This window comes from Diachasmimorpha longicaudata, chromosome 11 (genome assembly GCF_034640455.1).
Source record: "Diachasmimorpha longicaudata isolate KC_UGA_2023 chromosome 11, iyDiaLong2, whole genome shotgun sequence".
Lineage (NCBI taxonomy): Eukaryota > Metazoa > Arthropoda > Insecta > Hymenoptera > Braconidae > Diachasmimorpha > Diachasmimorpha longicaudata.
This window is the reverse complement of record NC_087235.1, coordinates 6179571-6206994: the sequence shown is the minus strand read 5'-3', so window position 1 is coordinate 6206994 and position 27424 is coordinate 6179571. Positions and strand designations below refer to the sequence as shown.

General features: G+C 39.9%; 2 protein-coding genes across 8 annotated transcripts in view; one reads left to right on the top strand and one right to left on the bottom strand.

The window, feature by feature from the left end:
* Positions 1–27424, bottom strand: part of LOC135167471 (protein bric-a-brac 2-like) — a 249644-nt gene that overhangs the window by 220181 nt on the left and 2039 nt on the right. For all 7 annotated transcript variants that reach the window (XR_010299865.1, XM_064130703.1, XM_064130707.1 and 4 more), the window contains exon 2: positions 2793–2933. The gene's annotated coding sequence lies outside the window, so the exon portion shown is untranslated. The remainder of the gene's footprint in view (positions 1–2792; positions 2934–27424) is intronic.
* On the top strand, positions 14697–27253 carry LOC135167463 (ras-responsive element-binding protein 1). Its single transcript, XM_064130683.1, has 3 exons — positions 14697–15170; positions 20306–20376; positions 20579–27253. Exons 1-3 carry the CDS (start codon positions 15152–15154, stop codon positions 25421–25423), a joined length of 4935 nt encoding a protein of 1644 aa, XP_063986753.1. The 5' UTR covers positions 14697–15151; the 3' UTR covers positions 25424–27253.

Here is a 27424-nt window from a genome sequence, read left to right as displayed (position 1 = left end):
CGCAAATTGTGTAGTCCCCGTCCACCTAAAAACTACTGTCAAGGAAATTGTTCGAGTGACCCCAGTGGTTCATCATCGCATAATAACGTGACTATTCTGAAAACAGGCTCGAGAGCTCGTGTGGCAAGACTCGTTTAATGGCCCCAGTTTCTTCTGCTCCACCTCATCCTGATGAGAATAAAGTGACAAAGTCCCCTCACCCCCCCCCCCCCCCCCCCTCCCTCTCCAGGGTATTTCGAAAGGCATCCGCATGCTTTAGGTCTATTCTCCGGTGAATTCGTGGACAGCGTTGCGCAACATATGTCTCGGTATCAGATTATTATCAAAAAAATTTGTCGGTCGAATATAAAACGACGCACTTTGCCCGGTATCGGGATACCAGAGGATTCATTTCATGTTTCGAGGCAACACTTTGTTGATACAGCTTCAGAACACGAGCGTTATGTGGAACATATAGACTATGTAATCATCGTTCACTTGTCTATTTCTTCCACTGGTGGGATGTACACAGAATTTCGATTTTTTTTGGGGGGGGGGAATTTGATGTATCGAATTACGAATTTGTGTCATTTCTTATCTTCGGAATAGATAAATATAATTCTTCATCTGGCTTTTTGGAGGTATTGATGGGCCTCGAGAATGAATACACGTGTGGAGTGGACCAATTCATATCTTAATGTCATTATTGACTCAACGAAAAATAACAGATATCATCTTCGTGAATATGTTCGAGGCTGAATTTTTTTTTATTATCGAGACTGACGTACAGAATCGAATAAGTTTAAACACGAAAGACTCTGCTGTTTCTTTTTCAAAAACAGAGCAATGTATTGACCAAAATGAATGAAAAAAAATTCAAAAGTATTTCCTGGAGTATGAAATCCGAAAAAAAACGAATTATAGCGATTCCTAATCAATTAATAAGAGAAATCAATTTGAGATCCATAATTCAGACAATTAAAAAACTCCCGTTCTTATTTCTCGTAATTTATCAAATCAGAAATAAATTTTTTCAATTGTTGTTAAAGCTGTAGATACTCTTGACGTAGTGATGAGAGGAGATAATGTTATTCTCCAGCTTTAGACGTTCGATAATATCGTAAAATGTCAGCTATTGTCTTTCCCACCTGAGCAGATACTATCTTAGCGAGTGTACTTGACGTTGAATATTTTTCATTATCAAAAATGCCATTTAAAATAAATATATATCGACGAATCAAATTATTGTACAGTTTGAAATAACGAGCCGAGAAAAGTGGATGAAAAGTATGGAAAATGTATTTCCCTGTTTTGCATTTTCCATTATTCAGCAGCATAATAAAACAAATTGTCAATACATATTTAATTATCAATACGATTGTTGACAAACCTGCTGATATACCTGACGATTTAATAAAAGGAAGTCATGTTATTCTCTGAGAATAAACGTGCGATCATGACAGAATATGTGAGGCATTGTCTTCTGCATCTAACCGCATATGTCATCTTTCCAAATACACTGAATTTTCTCTCTACATAATTAACTAAATTAATCATCTCAAGCTTGGATTACCCATCCCACTATTGTCAGGAAGACTATGAATTTTTTTCTCTCCCAAATAAAAGTACTTTAATAAATTAAATGAATGATGAATATCGCAGCGATTTTTCCTCATTTCACAACTGAAAAACATTAAATAATTATCAACAACACTGTGGGTGCTCCTGACGATTTATTAGGACAAAGTAACGCTATTCTCTGAGAACAAACATTCGATAATCCCGGAAAATATGAGAGACTGTCTCCTGCATCCTAACGAGACCTTTGGGATCAATAAACGTTGTATGAGCATTGAACCCGGAATGAGAATTGATCTGGCCAAACATCATGACAAGAGCACGTCGTCAAACATAAATTGGAAATCCCAGAGAGTTTTAAGATAAAAATATATGAGTAATAATCCACTGAGGATATAATCTCTTTGCAATCAGACTCAAGAAGTAACTATCAATATCATTCGCTTATCAACTCCCAAGAGACTAGGAAAACCACCAAGATCCATCAATCATCTCCCTGTTTTTTTCATTATTTTTTCATCCTCCAATTTTGAAAAACCCTAGACCCTAAAATTCTCCGATAAACTAATAATTGACATTAATTTTACGACGTTTAATTGCACGAACAAATTTAACTCGGAAAATAACGAAAATGTAGACTATCCGTTAAAAGAAAAAGTATGAAACCGGCATAATTTCTTCAATCGAAAGTCCGATGTTCATGTACCATGCGCTTCTCCCATGCATTCATTGCACCCCGGAAGATTCTTCCAACCAGGTAGAACAGAGTGAGAATTGAGGCTGGGGGAGAGGTACAACATTAATGTTACAATTTGAAGAGCCGTCGATTCTCATTCGGCTTCAACTTTCATACTGCACTGAGAATTCATTCTCTATATATTCAACCACTTGTCCAGTCTGCGAAAGGAGTTACGTAAACCATAGACGCCTTTATTGCACGGCAAACTTTTGCTAATTAACGCGGGAGAAACCGCACGACCAGTCGGCCAAGAGATAGAAGACCATACGATATTCCGTTTTTTTTTATTAGACTGGCCACAAGTGAATCAGAGGTTGAAATTCACAGCATTATTATTGTCTTGATAATAACTTTTACCTAACGATTCAATGGAGAATATGAGAATTGACATTAAGGGAGGGGGTTGATTATTTTTTTTTTGCGCGGGGAGGAAGAGGGGGGCGAATGCCGAGAGTTTGGATTATTCTAACGGATTTTTACGTAAGTCCCAACTCACCTGAATTCGAGGTGGAGAACGGCACGCAGGGTGGAACCAACCGAGGGGAACTTGGAAAAATCCCTCGTCCATGTCTTGATAGAAAAGGAATTTTTCTGTTGTAGACATCACAACTGATTTCAACTTGTGAAATTACTGCATCTGAAAATTTCAAGAACAAAAATATCTGAGTTATCGATTTATTTAAATGTTAATTCAATTAAGATCTCATCTCATCGATTCTAAAAAGTCCCAGATGATCTCCCAATTTTGTCTGAATTCTGTCTGACCATCGAGAACTTATTCTTCGTCAACCGATCTCCCCGAAAATTGAGATAACCTCCCAAGATAGTTCCCCCTCAAGTGTCTACCGCCCCCCCCCCCTGCCAGAGATCCCGCCGTTAAATTATAATTAACCGTGTGTGAGCCCACAAAAATTTCTCGACTCTCACGCTCCAGAATTTGACACTGGTCCTGGGCATGTGCGCCAGGTAGCAATAACCACCGAAATACCCAGGCCCCCAAAACAGCCATAAAAAGAGCGCAAAACATAACTGCACATACGTGAAATAACAATTCGCGCTAAATAAAATTATTCGCAACAAGTGTCGTTACTCTCCTCGGTGAGTCTTTTGTTCCTAAAAGCGTCAGGTGAAAGAGGGGAAAAAAAAATGTTGAGGAATGAAAAAAAAGAAAAAAAAATCGCTGCGTGCGATTTGATCAAGTGAGAATCGTATCGAATGAGGATATCCATAGTCAGCAGTAAATTCATTGCGAATCTGTCCTCCTGTACTTGATCGGCTTAACCATTGGTATTCAGACGCGTCAGTAAGACATTCCGCAATCAACGAAACATGAGGTGTCAATGATCCGATGGATTTCGTTGGATTGCAGTTTCTTTCTTGATAATTTGACACTTGATTCACCAGATCTGCTCATGGGGGCCCAACACCCCGTGCAAATCAACAATCAGAGGTGACACGTGGCCCTTTGTCCACCAGAAATTAACCCCTGTCCACCGGTATATCCCGTTGAACATCATTCGAGATCCCGATTTGTCTCCAGGTTGTCCAATGGCTCACCGTTGGACACGTGTCGTTAGACCACTCCGTAAAGCCACTTCCTGTGCCCTCAGCTGAACTTCTTCTCTGATGTGACTTCTTCTCTCTTCCTGCCTCGATTATCCACCTTCTTTTCTTCTCAGATCCAACGAGAAGAAGGAAATGACGTTCCACGCATAACAAGACGATTGTGTACAACACTACGTGAGAGTTAAGTACTCATCACATGGGTCACGATGGCTTTTCACTCGGGATTTTAACTTCCAGTTGTTGATAAACGCATGTCAAACAGCCACTTGATCTCACTTGTCAACATAGCGCGGTTTTTTTCCGTCTTACAGGAGGAAATCTTTTTTTCCGGCTATTGCCTCTTATTTTCCGGAACATGTCAATCAACAATTATTGATGATAGCGGAGACAATGCGATTTTTAGTTGTGATTTTGTTTACTACTTTGAAATATTCCTTAACACTTTGTATTATTTTTTTCATTTAAAAAATCCTCCAGTGACAAAATATCAGTTACGCCTCTGAAGCCCCACATAATCAAGAATTAGAAACTCATCCGGTAATTGCGTCAGCGCCACTTACACTGCCCCCCCCCCTTCCCGACTCGCTGTTAAATCCCAAAAAGCGCTTAAAATTAACCAAAAAATTATTATTGTCCACCGGAAGCTCACGGCTACTTGGTCACATACACCCTGTAATTGAATTTGTGCGCACGCGCGAGTGCTACGACTCAGATGACATTTTAAAACATATCCCTCCGGAAGTGAAGATTATTTTAACTCTTATCGTCCCCCATTCCATATTTTTTTTCTTTGCAATAATATACCCGATGGCTGTTAGCGACCTCGCGAATTCGTGTGAGGTAAGCGTAATCTCATCCTTCGGTTTCAGGAAGACTCATCAAAAGAATGCAATGGACATAAAGACCACAACTTCTCGATTCACGAGATGAATCAAAGACGGATAAAAAAAAAAAAATTGCTGCTGAGTTGGATTTCTCCTTCGGAAATTGTCCCTCTCTTCAACTCGTTTAGACCGTTAGCCATTCATTATTATCCTCAAATCACATGCAATTCTGGCAAATTGCCCATCCGAGATGCGGGTCGTTACGCGTCCTACTCCTCTCAAGCTGGTGTTGAGTATAATTTTGGATCTTCAACGGGAGAAAAAAAAATCACTTCGCGTATTCAAAGTCTGTCCGACGATTTGAATAATTTTTATAGATATGTCTCGTGGACTCGAGTAATCCAATCCAGGAATCACTTTCGATATTCCTCTGCTCTCTTCGGCTTCGGTGGCTAACGGCTTCAAATTTCCTCCACCCTCCCTTACCCCTGGCTTATGCGAACCCGAATCTCAGCCCGATACGTGCATTATAAATTTATACATTTCATGTTTGGTATATTTATAGCTGAACGAATTGAGCCACTGTAAGCGGTAAACGAGAGTCACTCGAGTGTCGGATTTTTGAAGAATTGTCTCGTCGTACATATGTGGAGTCGTTTGCTGCCCACTGCGCAGAAGATTTGTTCAATTCCTTTTGTGGTATTTTTAATACCGAGATGGAATTGTTACTAAGCACATTTGCGAGTCCCTCGTAGGGAGTTGATGTGTAATATTTGATGGAGTAATACATTTCTTCGTGTAATTGTTTTTCCTTCTTCAATGCTGAATGATTCCCTGAAATGTCTGTTCATTAAAAATAATATGCGTCGATAAGCCAGAAGAACAGTTTTCACGCATCTCAACGAGAATTGTTGATGACTGATGACCAAAACCGATAAAAAAACACATCGTGAATAAAGAATCCATTAGACTGTAATTCAACGATGAAAAATACCCAGTGGTGTGAGTGTATTCCCATTCTTCAGGTTAGCTCATGCTTCGTTTCCTCGAAGGAGAGCGCGCAAATTATTGCATCTTCACGGTCTGTTGAGCAGTTAGTCGAGGCTGAGCTTAGCTCATTGTTTCGAGTCTTCCTCCTCTCGCGAGTATCTCGAGGACGTTCAGAAAGTGGGTGAAAAAAAAAAAAAAAAACCCGCCATTCGTACACCATCCGAATAAAGTAAGAAATAAATTCGTAACATTATCATTAGCCCTCGGCAATTTCGTTATCTCTCATTTGCACTCATCATTCTCGCTTCTTTACCATGAAAATCATTCGATATCGGATACTCTACTGCTGTGGCGGCACTTTCATTCGAATGGTAAGAAAAAAAAATATATATAAAAATAAAATAAACGACAGAAGTGGCGTTTGCTGGTGCAGCTACACCAGCACCTGTCGCCTACTGGGCAACCTGCTCACTCGCCCGCTCCTTCGTTCACTTACTTTCGACCTTTTTTTATTCCGCACGTGCCCACAAAGCCACATATGACAGTTCACGGGGGATGCTGCTCGCCATACTCAACCGCATAATTTTATATTTCCCTCTTTTCTCCGTTTTCTGGATGAAAAATCCAAGGACACGAAACATAAATACCGAGTCAATACGCGACGAAAAATTTACAAAATATATTATATATTTTTTAATTTTTTAATTATTAGTAATTTTCAGGTTAAAATATCCGAATAAATGGTAAATTTACCCAGGAGGAGAGTCTTCGTATGTTTGAAATCATTTTTATAACATTAAAACATTTATCTCTCATTCGGTTGGCCATGAATACTGTCCCCAAACCCAAAAAAAATAAGAATGGGATAAATACGCATTTTATATTCAATGAATTCATGAAATTCTGGTTTTTATGAGCTCGAATTTTTCCGTTTCATCTCAGGTATTCTTCTTCAAAATTTTTTCATGTATTTCTTTTTTTTTTCATGGAGATAACGCACACTCTCTTAGTCCCTCTGTTCTTCTATCCTCGTCTCCTCCGGAGACGCGCCCCAGCATCTGCACGAGGCAGTCACCGTCGTTTCTCGCCTGAGAGCACCTGTGTATACAGTGTATAGCAACAGCGAGAAATTATCTCTCTGAGACCGGTGGAATCGAAACACACCTTTGTCATCTGATCGAAAAAGAATTGCTACATCATTCCCGAGATAATATTGTTAAAGAATTACCGTTTGTGATCAGTCAACTCTATTTCCCGTATTAAAATCGTAGATGAATGAGAAAAAATATCGATCATGGTGTGATGTATTCGCAGTATTTTAACAAGTGAGAAAAACTATCGAGCTCACGATAGACTATTCATCCCACCTCCATTCCCAGAAGCAAATCCATGACGTACTGGTCGATAAAATCAATTTCCCGGTATCAAAGTACCGGGGTCTATACGGAATAATGATAAGATAGGAATTCACATCTCGCTGGTATCTCCCTATCACTAGCACATGCATAATACCACGTTACTTTCCGCACAGTGGGCTTCCCACTTTCCAAAAATATATTTCTCACCAAAATCCCAGCGATCCAAAGTGGAAAATTCAATTAGTCTAGGGTGAAACGTAGCCTAAACGAGTAAAATACCCAAGGAACCACGATATTCTTGATTTCCCCATGACCCAAAAAACCGAAATGATCTCTCAGTTCCTGGAGAAAATAGAATAGCCCTCACCCGGCTCATTGTGAATACCACCTGCCTCCTCTCGACTTCCCAGACTCCGTCAAGAAGTCAAGAATAATCCTTTCATACATTTCCCCCGAGTATTTAATAATTCCATGTGGTAGTGCAAACTATCTGTTGCCTCATCCATGTTTCACCACATAATGAAGAGAGAAAAAGAAACTGGAAGAAAACAATGTCAAAAGGGACCCGGAGTTCTGATTTCAAAGAGTCTTAATGACACTTCAGTGATGGCATTGAGCCCTACAAGTGAGTGCAGAGATACTGATACACTGTTATGTCGAGGATGTGTACAATAGCCCCGGGGCCAGACCGACCGGAAGTGAGCTACCTGTCTCCCACGTCCGCAGCCTCCCAGCAACTCGTGTCTATATCCCGTGGCTGTATAAAAATGTTGAAAAGAAGAAAGAAGAACTATAAAAGCCAGACAACGTCGCTCACACATATCCCACCCAGTGAATTGGATGTACGTGCGTTTGTTCTATGTGAGAGACTCGGTATTTTATTATTATTATTATTATTATTTTCAATGGGTTTTTTTTCCCTTCATCTGGAGAAGACTTGGACCTGTGCGAGAGTTGACTATTGATGAGGTATGCGAGAGGAGAAATAAAAGGCCGAGAGATGCGTGTGATGCATCTTCAGAATCATCTTTACAGTGAAAAATATTGTATTATCATGATAAATTTTTCAATCGAAGGATTGAGAAAACAGAAAAAATATATATATATCGGAAACTGATAAAATCATTTGTAGATCCTCGGAATTACTGAAGGGATTAGTTTCCGGCAATACAACGATTCACTAATTGAAGAATTAATTAACTCCTTTATTGCCTCTATTTGTAATGGTCTATGAAAAGGCAATAAATTCGCACAAGTCCATAATTCACAATTTGACCCAAAGTTGTAGGTATCAGATTTTGCACGTCCTCACAATGTCGAGTGACACCTAGACAACGGTAAACACGAACTACAACAATGCTTCCATTGAGACCCAAAATAATTTGGTTTATTGTCCAAACCCAGTAATGATTACCGACAAGTCAAAATTCCCCCAGGATCTCCTCCAAAATTATATTGAACCATAGTTTCAAAGCTTTAACGATCCTCATTGGATGTGCGCAGGATATCCACAGCATCATCCCTGTACTCACTTTCCCCCTTACCCAGCAGGGAGGATACCGTCTTACGATGCGAATACAATGGGCTAGAGAACGGTGAAATCCGTATAAGGAATATTTACCCAAAATCCGGCCTCCAATTCTATGGCTCGACAGTCTATCTCACAAAAAAAATTGAAAAAATAATTAATAGAGAATAGTACGACAATACCCAGGATCATGGGATCCTAATCGTAAAACTTATTTTCCAAGTGTGTCTTTCCCTAGATTTTCCAATTCCGAAAATCTATCCGGGGGTTGCGGCAAGAGGACAGGGTGAGGACTTGGGAAATTTTTTTTTTCTGTCTGTCTTTGTCCGTCTTCTGTCTGTTTTTTTTTTCTGTCTGTTCACAGGTGATATACAGGGTAGGGGGAGGAGGGGGCTTATTAAAGTACTTTTAACATGGCAGTAGCAAACGTATGCACGTCCAATCGTCCGTTGATACTATAACGGATAACCTACATTTCAAACGCGCCAGTGATACACCCACACGAGTGGCCCCGTGAGATACCTATTGGTCTCTTTCGTATGCAACCTTCGTATTACAGCTCTTCCGCGTGTGTCGCGCACACTATTCACATGCTTCCCTTCGTCTCCACCCCCTTTCCCACCACCCCTCCCCCCCTCCTAAACCCCCCCTGACAGCCCTCTTTCTCTCAACGATACTCATATACCGGTGATCGTAACGTGCGTGCACGAAACATTTCTTGTGGAACAAATACGACAGGCCAAAATCACCAAGTGGGTCACAATTCAACTCTGCGAATGCCGAGACGAGGGAAATTATGCGAGAAATTGTTTGAGGCTTTGGCTGTTTTTTTTTTTGCTCGTTAAAAAACCGCGATGAGCTGATCCAGCGAATTTTGATGCCAGGGATTGAACTTCTGATTTGTTTTGGGGAATATCTACTGGGGCCGAGGAAATTTGCAAAAAAATGGAAAATTATTTTTAGAAAATTCTAGGGAGTTTTGAATTAATTATTGAATGGATTATTTCTATCTTACCCGGTGGTCTGAGTTATAAAATACGTGGTGAGACTTCGACTAGAGACACAATGGTTTAAAAAATTGTTGATATTCTGTCGGAAGATTATCTCGAAATGTTTTTTCTTCTTTTCTCTATTGAGAAGAAAAGAATAAAATACATGAACTGTTTCTGAAAATAAACCGGATGGACCAGGGTACCCTGACATCACTGATCAAACATGGGTGAGGGATGTGAAGAGGTAAATAAAAACCACCTAATCGCCGAGTTATCAGTTCCTCCCCTCCTCCCCCTTCTCCCCCTTCACTTGGTTCAGTTTATTGACAATCCAGCATCACGTCTGCTCTCGTCTGTAGAATTCCTCATAAATTTTGAATACCCCAGCTGACAACCGAATCCCTGGAACTCTCATATCCACAAAATTGTTAATTCTGAACAACAAATATTGACGCACAAATGAAACCATAATACTTTGACATAATAATACTGCAAGCAAATAAAGAAAAATGTAGAGTTTTATATTCTCATTAAAATCCATCTAAAAATCGATTTTAATAGCCAGTGGAAAATGTTTTTGACTTGCCAGTAAAGAAATAAAAAATTAACCACTTTTATCTTCAATATTTACTTTGAAAAATTAGCCATGCAGTTACGAGTTTTTCCTTGATATTGAGGACATCGTAAAGTTGTCACTATGGGAAATGTAAACTCGAAGAAAAATTGTAACGAAACAAGACGTACGGGAGGCACATGAGGACAACCTCATGTACTTATCGCTGTGAGCCATTACATGACTCCCCAGGCAAACAAGCGCCCGTAATGGTCAGACGAGTAGACAATATTCCGTCTTAATTTTCGCTGTGAACGCGAGGCCAAGATGATAACACCGATGAATCGAGAATTAACTGTTGTCGTTCATATTTCCCTCGCTATTACAATTTTTCCTGTATTCTAGATGTACCGAGAGGTACGAGAGAAAAGTGGGGAGAAAAAATAATCGCACTGTTGCAAATGTCCTTCGATTTAACATCAAAATAAATTGATAAAGTCGGAATAATAATAATTTCCCATTCACATCGTTCAGAATAGGATAACATTGTTAAACGTGATTTTTTTTTGAAAATACATTGAAATATTTTGCGTTTGAAATTTACAAGAACTTTCCCTCTATTGAGCGGTTCCTCAGTGTCTCAAATATCCCCAAAAATTGCGTAAAATACAGACCTTGATTTTGACTGTGCACAATTACTTACACCTTTCTTCCTGCGCAATCGAAAAATGTAATCCATTTTTTTAATCTAATCTTTAAAAAATTTCTAATCTCTCCTCAGTACACAGGGACTAAAATTGCGATATCCTATTTTGCGAAATTTCATGATTCATGAAAACGAAAAAGATAAAACTATACAATTTGCCAAGTACTTGAGTACAGAAAGAACTGATTGTCATTGGCCCCAGAGGGAAAAAAAAGCAAATACCACCCCTGTGTGGCATCAATTATTCCACTGCTCCTGCTATATTTCTGAGTAACAGAGAACAATGACCTCACCTGAAATGTTTAAGTCAAAATTCCGGAGATGACTGGACCCTAACGTCTTTATAATGCCCACAATTACCTAAACATCCCACTAACAGAGTTATGAATGTAAAAATTAAAAAAGAATAACGAATGCGTCACATTAGGACAGATAGGATCGTCTAAAAACGTCTGACTGACTATTAAAAATCTCTCTAATTGTTCACGTTGTCATCAACGGAATTTTCTAAGGAGAGCGATAATCTCAAGCTCATTTACCACTAATTATCGTTTCTTGAGTCAAGACCTCCGGATGTATGTACATGTCTTATCGATCCATTGATACTGCAGTCGTAAAAACCCCCTCAGACATTGATCTAAATACCTATTATCTACTTTGATACGAACTACTGCGGTTTTAGTGTACACACATCACTGACTATTTGACAAAACCCGGGGAATAATTAAAATAGAGTAATGTTTTTTAACCGCAGGCAATATAACCCAAGAATGACGAAATTCTACGTCAAATAGTAACGCGAAGAAATCTGATTCATAAAAAAATGGATTTTTATCGTTGAAACATGTTTCAATCGTTATCCTAGAAATTTTCGAGCCAAATGTTTCACCAAAATGGCAAAGTATTTAGTCATTAAAAGTGAATTCCATGAAAAGTTAGAGGACAACTAATATTTTATTTATTTTTCTTATAAATCCTCAAATTTAACGCAATAATTCTCCTCTCCCCTGAACTGGTTTTCTACTACCTAAATATTAGCGCCTCAAACGGATCCCACGCTAATGACACCTATAAGAATATTATCTGAAGAATTGGGCTCTATTCAGTATTGTAAAAGGGATTATCCATCACATTTGTATCAATTTTGCGAGTAGAAACTAATTGAAAATATCATTAAAAATGGCTTCTAATCCAGAAAGGATGTGAAGCGGGAGAGGGAGGGGGAGGACCGGCCCAAATATGTTCCCGTAATCGTGATAGAACCAATGCATTGACCGGTTAAAAATGTCCTCATTTTATGTTCATGTGCAATGCCCAAGTGTCCAAATACATCAGACCCCTGAGTCTCAGGTAAACACCATAACCGTTGAGACTCTAGTGTCCCACCAATTATTTAAATTATTCAGTTATTTCTAAATCTAATAACTAAAAACATCCGGTCAGGGATGTGACACCCTTTGGACCCATTTGATGCATCTGGAGGCGCCAGGTCACTTACAATTAATATTCAGACGGGCGTCCAGGTACCTTCCAGGTATCATTCTATTCATCGTTAACCGTCTGAAGAGCCATCCCGATGTTTTATCTCACCGGCTGTTTTATTATTGAATGAAGTTTAGAGATTTGCCGTATGTTACAACTTTCGCGCCTCGTGTGCATCCATCCAGTGACTCTGGGGATTGACTTTGTCTTTGTCCGAGGGTTTGTCATCATGGGTTATCGTCAGGTAGATACGAACAAGTAATAACTTGACCGGGTCTCGGCAACGGTACAAAAATCCACGTAATACGTTGAGAATTTTTCAAAATATATGAGAGCTGTAGTCCAGGGGAAGAAAAGAAAATTCTCAAGATCTAATAAAACTATTAAGTAGGTATCATAAACTAATAATCCGTAGTAGAAGAAATTCAAGAGCACTTTGAGTTCGTGGGGGGTTAGGGTAAAATCGGGATAAATGAAAAAATCTTCGGAATTGTGGGCGGTACTCAAGGGATTCGCCCCCTTTTTTTTCAAAAGACAGTTTTATTGGTTTATGAGTTTTGTCTAGAGGGCAAAAGGGACAAGAGTTTGCAAGAATTCCAATTTCAAGTATTCAATTTCGACATCCTTGGAATATTGTACTGTGTTAATGGGGATAAACTGTTTATTTTTTCTTATTCAATGTTTAATCCCATGCAAAAATTTAAATGAAAAATCTTTTGTGAAGGGGAATATCGATTTATTGAGGCGATTTTCTAAATTTCCTTTTATAGTATATAAAAAATAAATTGATAAATAAGAAGTAATTGATATTTTTCACTCAACTCTGAATGGTTTCTCTATTAAATTCAATAATTTCAATTTTATTACGTGAAACACGCAGTTAACGTTGCAATATATTCGGTGCTTTCCCATTGTACAAGGGGTGGGGATAATTTCGAAATAATAATCGATTAATTACGAATACAGATATATCCTGACTTGCGATTTTAACGAGGCGTCTGTGGGCATATCTCAGAGATACATATAACAACAGAAATGTGTTAACATTCACACAATAGTAGAAGCATTAGACCGCTAATAAGTTTTCACTACTCTCACCCAACATCGTACGCGTGCCTCAGTGTTCATGTAATGCACTGGGATAATTATTGATTAATATGATAAGGCCCTCAACAACTCAGCCAGACGGAAGGAGCGTGATTTGTTGTGGGTCCGAGTTTTACCGCATTCGGTGGATGATTCTCGTTTGTTTAACATGTGTGAAGTGCTTCCTTATTTTTATTTTTTCTGTCTTTTCCAGTTTCTTTTTCGCGGAGGATTCTTTCATCATCTTTTTTTCGGTTGAGATAACGCTAATGATAGATTACACTAATGAATTCAGTTGTTCATTGCGTCAATTCCGATGAATTTTCGAGGGAGAATTCCGACACTCCTCACCCGTACATATTTACAGAAATTTTACCATTAAAAAATTATTCAATTTGGGGCATAAACCCCAAAATTATCGATCAAACCAACGCGAAAACAATCTATCCTGACGTGATCGCTTTCATGCATTTTCTGATTTTTATCAAGAGTTCAGAAAATACGTCAAAAAGCATTAGCACCGCCTCGAAACTTCGTGAGTCATTAGATAACAAAAAAAACGCAAAACCATCCTATTTTTTCACGTCCACAATTTCATCCTAAATTTGCGAGAAAAATCAAGAAGAAAACATGAATTTCATGGGAAACTGTACAGATCCTTGAACTCCCGTGTTCAGACGTCGAACCGTGATATTCCTGACTCAATTTCATTCGATAAATTTTCCACCTCATCGACTGATCCATTAGCAACAAACGCTGGAAGCCATTGAGAGATATTAAGAAAAATGTAACACAACGAGAGCCATGTACCCTTCGACGTCTGAGTCCCGGGTCGATGCTAAGGAGGACATTGATAAAGATAGAAGACCAAAGAGAACAGAGACAGTGAGATAGTCTGAAAAATACATGGAAACATACGATAGGGATACGTGGTCTGCTAGGGTAACGTGTGTTGCTGTTCAACACAAATAAAAAATCCCCCTCATCAGTCGCTCACCCATTCACCCACACAGATACATTAATCCAATGTGCAAGAAGGTATAGGCCAGCGCTCCGATGCTGCTGCTGGATCCACTAGGTATCAGGGTGGGGGTGGCTTGGAAGTACCAACCGGGCCATCACTCGACGCAGCAGCACCACTCGATGGCTATGCTATAACATTGTGGAGGGGATGTTGGGTTAGTGGCTTTACCTGTACCGAATACCACTGGGAGATTGTACAAAAATGGTTATGGTGGGGGGGGTTAAAGTATGGCCAGTGAAGAGTGGGGATAGCCCAGAGAGACGGAAGACAACCTGGTAGGGAGAAGATCAGGGCCCGAAGCCCAAGTCAGGTTGGGAGAAATTGTCAGAGCTATCGGCGTCATTCCACTACGATCAGTCGTGCGGACAACACCTTTGCACAAGATACTCCTGTATCATTATTGTGACAATTTTCTCAGACACTATCATCAGTGCATTTTACCAATTGAAATATATTGTGCTCCGATATTATTGAACGTTCAAGTGATATTTGTGGAGTAATAACGTTTGCTGACGAATTCTTTCATAGACAGCAGTTTTTCATTCTCTGTGATTCATGTGGAACTTTGATTTTTTTCCGAGTCATTCTGTGATCTAAGGGGGGAATTTAAATGTGATTACTTGAGTGGTACTTCGCAGTGAATTGGCGTAGTGATTGATTTTTCTGGAGATTTTTAAATCCAACGTCACGAACTTGAAGTGACGTGAACGTATGGATTAATTGACCCCTTGATGACTTAGACCGGCATGGATTCGTCGGAGAAAGGTGAGTTTTTTCTTTAATCAGTGATATATTTGTTGGGATGAGGTCGATGAAAAGTATTTGTTAAGATCTCCCCCACGCGATTTTTTTATTTGCACTTCAATTTTATTGATATTGATAAATGCAATCGGGCGATCATCAATTCTCGGATGTGTGATTCATCCCCGCGATTTTGATTGGATAGTGAGGTACCTTGAAATGTGTGATGAAATCCCATCTGACTCTGACCTCCTTCACTCAGCTTTGAAAAACAAATGATACAATTGGTTGGAAAATTTAAATTAATTCATTTGTTATTTCATTCTCAATGATGTTGAAAGTTTTGTTTTCTCGTATTGGAATTTTCTGGGAATAGCTGTGTCGTGACAACAAAGAAGATCGATATTGAGATAAATCCGAGGAATTGAGAATTGTTTTGAGTCAATATTTCCTTGCTGATGACAGAGAAAAGAATTCATCTCTTCATTTCAATATAATTCTTCGAAATGAGTGAGAAGTAAGATGACGAGAAGGGGGAGGAGGGCCAGAGGAAGGGGCCTAATCTGTTTTCTCTCGAGTTCGGTTTCTCGAGAAATTCAGGGAGAGGAATGAGAATGGAGAATGGAACAAAACAGGAGCCCAGAGTCCAGAGATAACACGAGAATCGAAGACAATTTCTTATCTCACCGCACCTCGTGTAGAATTTTTTTTTCTATAGTAGTTATACTGTGCATTCATGAAACTTCTTTACCAATACCGCCATTGGACAATAGTCAATAGATATTTTTTTTTCTGACATGAAAGATCAATCCTGAGGAGTCAAAAAATTTTTTAAAAGAATCCCTTTATCTCCAGCGTAATCACTACTCTAGACATTTCATCTAAATTTAATTTAGTGACTCATAATGATAGCGAAAAGAATTTCGATCCCGCATTAACAAAAACCAATTAATTTTCCCCATTGCATTTGTTTGGGACAGTTGAAGGTCCAAAATTGCCGGTCGGAAGACCGGCTCAAATTGCCAATTGTCAAAAAAATACTTAATTACCGAAATAAACTGTTTTCTCTGCGTGAACGCATCGAACATCCCCTAATATAAAACCTCATTATCATCAATTAGTAGTAAAATAAATCACGTCCCCGGAGATGAATGAAAAGAGGGGGTGGCTGTAGGGGTATCAGACTCGGTCAATGCTGAAAAAGGGCGTGGCGTGTTTGAAGGCACCGCTCCTTCTCCCCAGTCGTCCTGACGCCCCTGAGAGCATGTCCCTGAAGCAGATTGATCAGGATGACGTGTCGCGTGTCATCAACGGCCACCGTAGTCCGTATCAAACCTAAACTTCGATGAAACCGAGCAATGGAACCTAGTATTGTCCAACCTCGTTCCTCTTAACCGTCAAAAATAAACAATAAACTGTAAAATGTCTCAATCTACGACACCTACACTCTACCACCTTGATAATTCTCCCCCTGCCTCCCTCCTCCCCCCTGGTTACCCACCCTCCCTCTAGCGAAGAGGGTACAAATTATTAGCATAAAAACAACCTGACCTATAGGCTCTTCCCCGAGAGGTCTATACCCGGCTCTAGGCCACGATAACTCCACCGGGTACATGCGGAGTAACTCGGTTGGGCCACGTATCTGACCCTAGATATATTTCCAACGACAGTTTTTCACTTTTATAGATATCCGCCAATGCGAAACGTCCACCTTGATGATACCTCTACCCACTGTAGATTCAACATATTCACCTATATATAACACGATTAGATTGACATCACTCTCTTACCACTGACGTAACTGTGTCATCATCAGTGCCACCTTGAGGCGTCAACTCTCACCCCGAGAAGTTGAACTTTTCAATTAAATTCTGTTGTAAAAAATAAATAAATAAAAGATGATGCTGACTTGTGAGAGCAGTCTGAATGTATCAAATTGATCGGCTCATTTGCATTAGAATTTGAAGGATAAAAAAAATACTTTTAAGTACCGCCAGATAGCTCTGGGATTCCCCCAAAAACGATAGCATTAGCAGAGCCTATGAGAATCACCAGGTTGCGATTATACCTTCGAGGGCTTAACGGATGGATAATTCCAAGGTTGTCAGGGTTACAGTTCTCTCGAAAAGCCCCCACACACATTATTCCCCCTCGGTATATTCTCAACCGCCATTTTTTTTTTTCCTTCTTCCCAACTTCTCTTCATGAAGCACCCACGTCGATGTGGGTGTAACCCCAGTGGAGGGGGCGTTACGAGGTACATGGAAAGTTGAATGAGAGTGTAAGTGAGACAATGATAAAGCTCCCCAGTGGTTGAAACTGAGGAAGGGGATTGGGTGGGTGAAGAGAAAAAAAAAAGGTACTGAGATAAAGCCAGATGAGAATTGAACCAATGGTGATGTTGGAGTGGTAACGCCCCCAGTTTTCCATTTAAATCCCCACCACTTGATACATTCACAGCATCCAATCGGTTGGAGATCACCACAAGCACGCGCATGATCACCAGTTAATCTCCACCCACTATTTTCCAAAGGGCAAAAAGGGAGTGGAGTGACTTATTCAATGGGTTTACATTTCACCGGATACGTTGGCTCATTAATTAAACCACAAATTCATCTCTCTCTCCACTCTGATTTACCCTCATCCGTTGTAGAAATGATTGCCCGAGTGTGGGAACGAAATGTGAATGAGTGAGAGAAAAAAATATATATATATTTATGTATCATGAGGAAGACGTCGATGAGATGCTCCGGGAGATGGGATGCCGTGATTTCTTTAGTATCGTACTGTGTTCAACACAAAAGAAGAGCTATACCATTCGGTGGTAAAATTACCCACGTGTTTGTACATATTTTACGGTGATTGTAATAGTGAATTGTAAGGTTCCCGGGATTTTCTCTTCCGTCGAGACGAGAGATCCACTTTCAAGGTTCATGTGCATGAACATACCGGCCATCCAGGGTTATCGAGATACATCGGTGGAGATAAGAGTTTAATCCAAGGCTCGCGCATCTCGTGTTTGTTATGTTTTATTGGATTTATTGTATCTGTGTCTAGCGAATTTTTTAATTTTTCAATCTCGGAGTGGGAGAATTTATTACGGCAATTCGGCATTGTGTCAGAATAAATTTTAAAGATTGATAATACGTTGATGGAATGTAATTGAAATTTCAGGGATAATCCATCAGCGGTAGAACAGTAAAGCGCATTACATTTCCAATTTCATTAAAAATTTAACAACATTTTTCATTTGGTTAATTGCAATAATGCATGTCCAGGAGCGAATTATAATTAATTCCAGTTCACACATTCTTTATGAATTAATTTAATTAATGAATTGAAAGACGATAAAATTTCGAAAGAATAAAGCGGCAAATTTTTCGACGATGAAACATTATTAGACGTCGATGATTAATTTCGGGGATTTTTCTATTAATTAATAACCAAGTTGTTAACGATTTAAAAATATTTCGACATGTTTAGATTTCCCTAAATCGACATTTCCGGTGAATTCAACTCCTCAGTCATTTTCTCGACTGAACCAAAAGAAATTGAGAAAATTCATGAATAAAATTATGCATGACTTACGTAAATAAATCCACCGTATAAAATTTTTTCGCACGACTTAAGAGTATACAACTAACATGTCTATCCAGCAGGCGTGGTTTTATATCAAAACGCGTTACCCGCGTGCCAAACCAGTTTTTTCCCATAAAGCAAAAGAACGCATTACGTTGGTAATGCCAATTGTCTCCCCCTTACCCCCTCTCTACCCCCTGTACAGGTTCGTGTGCATGATTCACGCGCATGAATAAAATCACCTGCTAGTGATTACATTACCACCTGTGCGGTATCAAAGAGTTTGAGGCTCAGATAAAAAATTAATTTCCCGCATCTCTCGATTGATTGTTCATCAACTTCTCCAATGGTAGAATTTCCTCCTGAGGTAAAATTATTTTTTGAACGAATGGAAGAGAAATTCTACTGGAAATATTCGAGATAAAAATTATTTTACGTTATCCAATAAACAAATTCGGGATATGCAATTTTTTTCGGCATTTTTTCAACTCTAAAAACCATTGGATTAAAATAAAAAATTGCTCGAATTGTGAAGATGAATTGAACGTTTGGGCATCTGAAATATTTAGTCTATAATACTAGAAATATTATCGGACTCTGCGATACCACAAATTGTCCACGAATCATTCGATAAAAATTATTTCGGCGTCTTTTACTCGTTCGACAGTTTGTCACCGTTGACCTCCAGGTGTGACAAAAAAAAAATTTTCTCTCGAATAATCCCTCAAGATTTTCAAACTGCTAGTAGTGGAGAAATAATTGATGGCTGCTCGTGCTATCGATTAGCTCGAGGTGTTTTGTCTGTCGCGTTTCCAGCTACTAGCCGATCGATAACGTGGATAACTACGTGAGAATGTTCAGGTAGATTACAATACTCTCGGCTATTCAGTTCAAAGATGTAGTATACAAAGTATGGGAGAATAAAAATTCATCGTTTCTCTCTCATCCGTTTTGTGGTTTGAGAATGCTATACCGAGGTCACTTGATAAAACGTATTGTTGTACCAAGTTTGAGTTACACATCCTAAAAGAGTCGAAACATCCGGTACACGTCATTTCAGCTTCCCCAGCTTCATTCTGGATGTTAATGACTGCTTAAAAATTAATTAAGTTTAGGTTGTTTCATGGTTTCTATCACCTCGGAAATAAGTGATGCCATTAAACCCAGCGTAAATTTAAATAAAGACATCATTCAGTGTCTCCGTTGGTTTTCCCTCAGATAACGAAAGTTGATACTCGCCTCGGGATAGTGTCCCGTGTATTTTCTCTTATCATTTTGTCTTTTCTTCTTCGTTATCTACTAACGATCGAGTGTCAAAGACACGGAAAATTTCTCTCCAGTTCCTCCCCCCAACATACCAAACATATTATTGAGCATTAACGTAAGATAAACATAGATATGAATTTTGGAAATCGTGAAAGCACGTGAAATTACACTTGTAAACGCTCTAGTCACGTCTCAGCGGACTTGACTAGCGGGAAAAAAAAAAATACATGATTTGCTCCATATGAAACCGCATCCATCCTTCCCTGTTACGCTAACCACCAGCTAAAGAGGATATTTTTTCTCTATATTTTCAGTGGACATCGAGAATATTACGGATCAACGGCACAACAGTGAGACGCAGACCGATGCCGCATCAACTTCATCGGTAAGTCAAAGACAATAAACTACTCCGTTATTTACCTACGCAATTAAATTAATTTTTTTCAATTCATATTTTCCCCTCATTACTCCATAATTTATCGAGAAAAAATTATCAGACGATTATTGAGGAAATAAAAAAATATCTCTCGGGTCAATTAACGTTCGAAATCAAAGGAAAATCCGCTCAAGGTATTCTGTCATTACAGGTTGAACAATCGGACGGAAGATACCTCTGTCCCGCCTGCTCTATCGTGTTAACATCATCCCATGACCTGGCACATCACTTGCGAGGTCACATATCACCTCGGAGTACCGACTGCAGTGGCGAGGAGGACTATTCCTGCGGTATATGCCACAAAATATTCAGTTCTACGAGTTCCCTAGATCGTCACGTACTGGTGCATACCGGTGAACGGCCATTTATTTGTAAATATTGTGACACGACATTTGCAACTAATAGCAATATGAACCGACATGTGAGAACAGTCCATCGTGAAAGATCCCCCCGTAGTTACACAGATTCTGACGATACCAGCGATTCTGATAGGCCAGGAACTGAACAACACGTAGATGAGTATAATAATAACGAAATAGCTAAACGTACTTCACCGGACATCGAAGATCGACCATTACATAGAATAAAGAGGCCGAGACTTGACAGCATCGAAACCATCGTAGACCACCCCAAGTTCAAGATCCTGCTTGGTGGCACCAATGCGCCTAATAAGAGAGTTGAACCTAATTTCTTATGCCCGATGTGTCCACACAGGGATTTCACTTCGGAAACTCTAATGGAATCTCATCTACAGAAAGAGCATCCAGGGTACGAAGTCGACTGTGATATGTGTAACAACTCTTTCAAGAGCGATCGAATTCTCGCTTTCCACAAACTCATACATCATTTCGAAAACTGTAATGGACCCTCACGGCATAGAACTTCAGTAGTAGGATTTGGAGATTTAACATTTGTTGACTTTTCAGCTACTAAATTTCCGACAATAGCGAGGGCTGTTTGTGAGCAATCTCTTCATCGTCCAGCATCCGGAGAGAGTGCCACATTCCAATGCTCAAAATGCTTGCGTGCTTTTCCCTGTAAATCTGCCCTCGAGGCACACGAATTAGACTGCGGTACAATCCCTCATCAGCCGACTCCACTTTCCGATGATCAATCAAAAAGGAATGACTTTTTTGCTGGACTGGATCTTCAGAATAAAGCAGCTATGACTGAGGCGAAAGAAGGGAAGGATCTTGCTGATATTCAAAGTATCATATCCGTGACATCTGGCCCAATATTTCCACGATCTGATGCCAGCACTCCCGATCAGCACATCAAGATAAATCCAAATGTCAATTCTTCGGGATCATCAGGGACAGCTTCGTCCGAAAATAATGAAGAAGAAGCTCAAGATGCATTTTCCGCTGAATTGAGGAAAATGAAGCTCAAGGGTGAATTCCCATGTCGATTGTGCAGCGCCATATTTCCAAATCTGAGAGCTCTGAAAGGCCATCACAAAGAGCACATGGGTGTTGGCCCCGGAATGCCATATCCCTGCAACGTATGTCCCTTCACATCAACGGACAAAGCAGCCCTGAGTCGTCATCTCAAGTCCCATAATGGGGTTCGTCCTTATCAATGTTCTCTCTGTAAATATGCCTTCACGACTAAAGCAAATTGCGAGAGACACGTGAAGAACGGTCACAAAATCATGACCAGAGAGGAGATAAAGAGTGTTCTCATCTACCACGCGAATGAGGATGCAGTGAACGAAGGTCTGGAGAGAACATCACCAAGAGCCATCCGAGATGATGCTCGCAAATCTCTAGTCTACCCTGATCGAGATGAGCATCACAATCAGGGACACTATTCCCTTAACTCCAGACAAACCGACCTGATCGCCGAGGAGGTGAGATTGCGACAATTGACATCGATGCGTACCACACCAGTCAACCACTACGAGAAGTCTGATATTTTTCCAAGACCCCCACCAATGCATCTTCTTAACATGTCCCATCGGGTTTCCGAGGACTCGGAGACTCCCCAGGATTTTACAAAATCAAACTACTCGAGAATGCAGGAGGAGGAGTCGAGATCATCTGATGACAGCGCATCACTAGCCAACGATGTCAAATCCGATGCACACCAAAGAGCCCAAGCTAGTCCAATTGACTTGAAAAATATTTCAACAAATGACGATGCACCATTGGATCTGTCAATGGACGTTCTCGACCTGAGTAAAAAATCAAAGGACAATAGAGCTGATTCAGCGAGGACTGAGAGCGTCGACAACAACCAAAGCGAAATGTACGATTCAGCGACAAATCAACTCCTCCTGACCCAGGCCCTTCTGAAAGCCAGTCAATCAGAAAATTCCCCGCATTCTGTGGAGGCACTTTACGCAAATGCTCACTTGATATTCGGAAATTACGGTCCATTCCCGAGTAGTGGAGTTCCGAGCGGCATTCTGCCACCATATTTATTCAATCCGCATCTCTTTGGACAAGATTTCGCCCTAAGGGATCGACTCCAGAAAGAACTTGTACGCGGTCTGCAGTTGACAGGTGGAGGACCACTGGCAGAGTCAACAGTAAACACCACTAATTTTCCAGCTGCTTACTCTCATGGTCACGACTTGACCTCTAGAACCCATGAGGAACAGAGTGACTACTCCACGATGATGACATCTAAAGTAGCCAACAAGAATGCAAATCCCCGAGAGAAGATGGATACAAGTCCAACATCGAGTTCTGTCAAGATGGTGATAAAGAATGGCGTCCTGATGCCCAAGCAAAAGCAGAGAAGATACAGAACTGAAAAGCCCTTCAGTTGTGAGCATTGTTCTGCTAGATTCACCCTCAGAAGCAACATGGAGAGACACATTAAGCAACAGCATCCCCAGCATTGGAGCCAAAGACCTCGTGGGGGGCATTCAACCCGGGGGCGACCTCCAACAAATTCATCATCTTTGCTACACAGCCTAAATCCTTCAAGTCAGCCTCTCCAACGGACTTATTCCAATACTCTACCGAAAATGGCACAGTCTGACTACGGAAAGCGCCTGATTTCCGATCAAGTAAAGTTTGCGATTCTTGCTCAGCAGCTGAAAGGTAACAAGCACGAAGATAACGACACTGACGAGGAGTTGATAATTGACGAGGGTATTGATAAAGGATCGGAGAGCCATGAAGAAGAGAGACCTGTGAGTTTGTTGAGAGGAAAGCTTGAGGAGAGTGTGCGAGCCTCGAATAGGGAAATTATGGAGTCCCTGTTAACCACTGAAACCCCAATGGATCAAGATCCAGTGGACATGAAGATAAAATCGGAGCCAGAAGATGTCAAAGAATCGAAGCCTCAATCTTCGGACAATGAGGAAATCCCTGAGAAAGTGGACATCAAAGCAGAAGATGGAAACGTTGATCTCGCTAGTGTCTCAGAGCTACTGGACCAAGCATCACAACAACATGTGCAGTTCCAGCCCCAATACATGAGCGACGAGGAGGGCTTAGTGGCATCGACCAGCGACTGTAACAATTCCGGAAGTGACGAGAAATCTGATTCAGTGAATTCCGGGAATTCAGGCCATTCGACATCCTCAAAGTTGAAAAAACTGAGGAGAAAGAAGAAAAAGAAGACGAAGAAGTCAGCATACTCTTTGGCACCAAACCGAGTTATCTGTCCATACTGTCAGCGTCCATTCCCCTGGACCTCATCCCTCCGAAGACACATTCTCACCCATACCGGTCAGAAGCCATATCAATGTATCCACTGCCATCTTCTCTTCACAACCAAGTCCAACTGCGATCGTCACCTCTTGAGAAAGCACAAGACGAATCCCAACAAAATAAGAAGAGTCCGAAATTCATCATCTCCAGAGGCCCAAGAGGTGTCCACAAATAACAACGGTACATTCTCCATGAGAAACGTGCCAGAGAGGCCCTACAAATGCAGTCAATGCCCGAGTTCGACTTTCTCAACCCTCGGCAATCTCAAAAAGCACAGATCAACCAAGCACTCAAACGAAGCCAAATCCCGACCGGAGAGTCCCATGAGTGAGGCACATTCGGAGAGACAAAACAGTCCCGCACCAACGAGCAAACAGAATGACCAAAGTGGTTACGAGAGCCAGTCCTCAAGTGTGTCCGAGAACCCTGAACAGCCAGTTGCACCAACTGAAGTCTCAAAATCATCTGTCAACACTTCTCCATCACCCGCTGAAACCCCAAAATCACGAAGACCATCGCCACGTGCTTCACCTGGACCAACAGACGCCCCCTTCAAGTGCCACCTTTGCGACAGTGGATTTGCCGGACGCCAAGACTGCTTGGACCACATCAGAGAAAATCATAAACGCTCCTTCGAGATGCTCGTGGCTAAGGGTGCCCTAGAAATGGACCCTGAGAACCTCGAGGAACAGCAACCACCTCAATCCCAATCACACAACAGCGATGGTGAGGAGAAACGCGGCCGATTCCCGGATTACAGCAACAGAAAAGTTGTCTGTGCGTTTTGCATGCGGCGTTTCTGGTCAGCTGAGGATCTTCGCCGTCATATGCGCACCCACACTGGTGAACGCCCCTTCTCCTGCGACATTTGCTCCCGACGTTTTACCCTGAAGCACAGCATGCTTCGTCACCGAAAGAAGCACGAGTCCGTGGATTCCACGATGTACGTGGGAACGAGTGGTGATGAGGAACCAGCCTCCAATCAGCCACCAACAATAACCCCCAGAACCGAACAGACCCCCCTTATTTCCGTAACCAGTGGAGAGTCCAGAATGCGTGAGAGAGTCTCTCTACCTACGGTGGCATCAATCGCCACTGGCGATGCAGCCCCCAATAGCCTGATGACCTTCAATCCCTACGAGAAATTAGCAACACTCACGAGTAAACTGAGTAATACCCAGAATTTCGCCAATGAATCAACGCCAGACAACGACAATGATTTGATCTCCAATCTACTTGGCATCAGAGACAAGAGTATCATCGATAAAGTATTGCAGGCTTCGGCTGATGATGCAGCCAAACTTCTTGGAGTCAACAGAAATCCCGAATGAAAAATAGCGGATAACAAATAGATGTCAATGGTAAGAAACATAAGATAAAATGTTGTACAAAGATTTTAAAAATTACCCAATATTGTTAACTATAACTCCCAGGTGAAATCACGGTTTCCCATCATGTTCACGATCGTGCCTTACAGAATCTACTTAATCCCTCGAGATACACGATTTTATCATGATAAAATCGACTCGTTGGAGCACCCTGGGCATTGAAATATTGATTAGAGAGGAATAATTATGATTATAGTTGAATTTCGACAGACGAAATGCTTCAAAAGACGTGGCTGATTTCTTCTCTTACGAAATAATACAGAACTTTATTTTTATCCAGTAATTATAAAAAAAGAGGAATCTTGAGCCTTTTAAATCCAACGCGTTATTGCACTTTTTGTCGATTTTCATTTACATTCATTGATTGTGCCTATTTTATCAGTCGCGTATCATTGACTATTTTATTTACCTTTTAGTATGAGTAAAACCATAGATAATAAGTTTGTACATAATTCAACTATGTAGAAGTAACGATTTAAAAAATGGCATAACTTGTCCACGGAAACGTCTATAAGTCAATGATCTAACAGTGTCTAACAAGTGTAGATTAATTAGACTTTTACGAGTCTCAATTATAATTATTTTAGACATTGAATCATGAAGTCAACACGTGACGAGAATCAATTAACTTGTGACTCAATCGATATGATTGATTTTCGTCACAGGGGACACAAGAATGCTGATGTTGCTCTGGAGAATCCAAAGATGATGAAGACAATGAGAGAATGTATTAACAACGAATATATATGAATTATTATAGCCATGAAACTTCTATTTTGTTCAATACAGTAGTCCCATCATCATTAGTGAATAAGATCTGCAATTTAGGGTGCGTTTTTACGATTAAGAACAATAAATTTGTGAATATATTGTAAGAAAATTCTCACGGTAAATCTCCACATTAATTAAAGTGTTTCAAGCCCACCGTAAGATAGGAAATGTTGAAAAATTATTGGTGAATATATTAGCAAAATTTATTGGTTATAGGTTAGTTAATCTATGGAAAGTATTGTTTTGATTGGTGGTAAAAAAACAAAAATTTGTATCAACCGTTTGAGTTAGTTTGGATTTTGAATGAGTGGCTAAATTGTGGAGCAATAAAGAGTTAAACTATTAATATTTCGATTTATATTTTATCGTGAAAAATGGATGGATTCTTAAAATTATATGTAAATAGACGTACATAAACGTAAGGGCATTTTCCATTGGAAGATTGATATTCAAATGCAATTATACCAAATAATGGGTCAAGTATGCTGGGTCTTTGATGATTTACCTGAAGTTTATAAATATTGTGCTCAGGTTCACCAAACAAAGTTATTCCAGCTCCTGTCTCCCTTTTCATTTTTCTCTCTACTCTAGTGTTAACTCTTTACTTTCAGACTCATTGATTTATTTATTCTTTTTTATTCAAGCGTTCCCCATTATTAATGAGAAATGTGTAATACAAAGATGGCCAGCTTCGAAAGGAGAAATGAATTTTCCAGGATAAAATTGATAAACTTGTACTTATCCTGGAAATTCACTCTCTGTAATTTGTTTTTTTCCTGATAGTAATCATATCTTATCACTAGATATGTGTATAGGTAAACGAGAGAATCTATTTATTAAAGAAAAATTTAAGTAAGAAACGATTGAAGCTACCTAACGAATAAAAATGTTTTTCATTACTGGAAAAGAAAAAAAAAATCAACTTTAGTGCTATGAAATATTCATCGTAACACGTACATAAATGATTGCATTGTATTCTCGTTTGACTTTTAATTGATAATAATATAAATATAAAATACACAAAGCTGAATTTTCATTTTAATCCCTTTCTCCCGTAGATTGAATAGAATGAAAACAAGAGAATTAAATAAACAAGTGGTTAGCATTTCTAATCACTTGAAGTGAACTGATGATTTGAAGTTTTTTTTTATTTTGGCATGAAAAATCCTCATT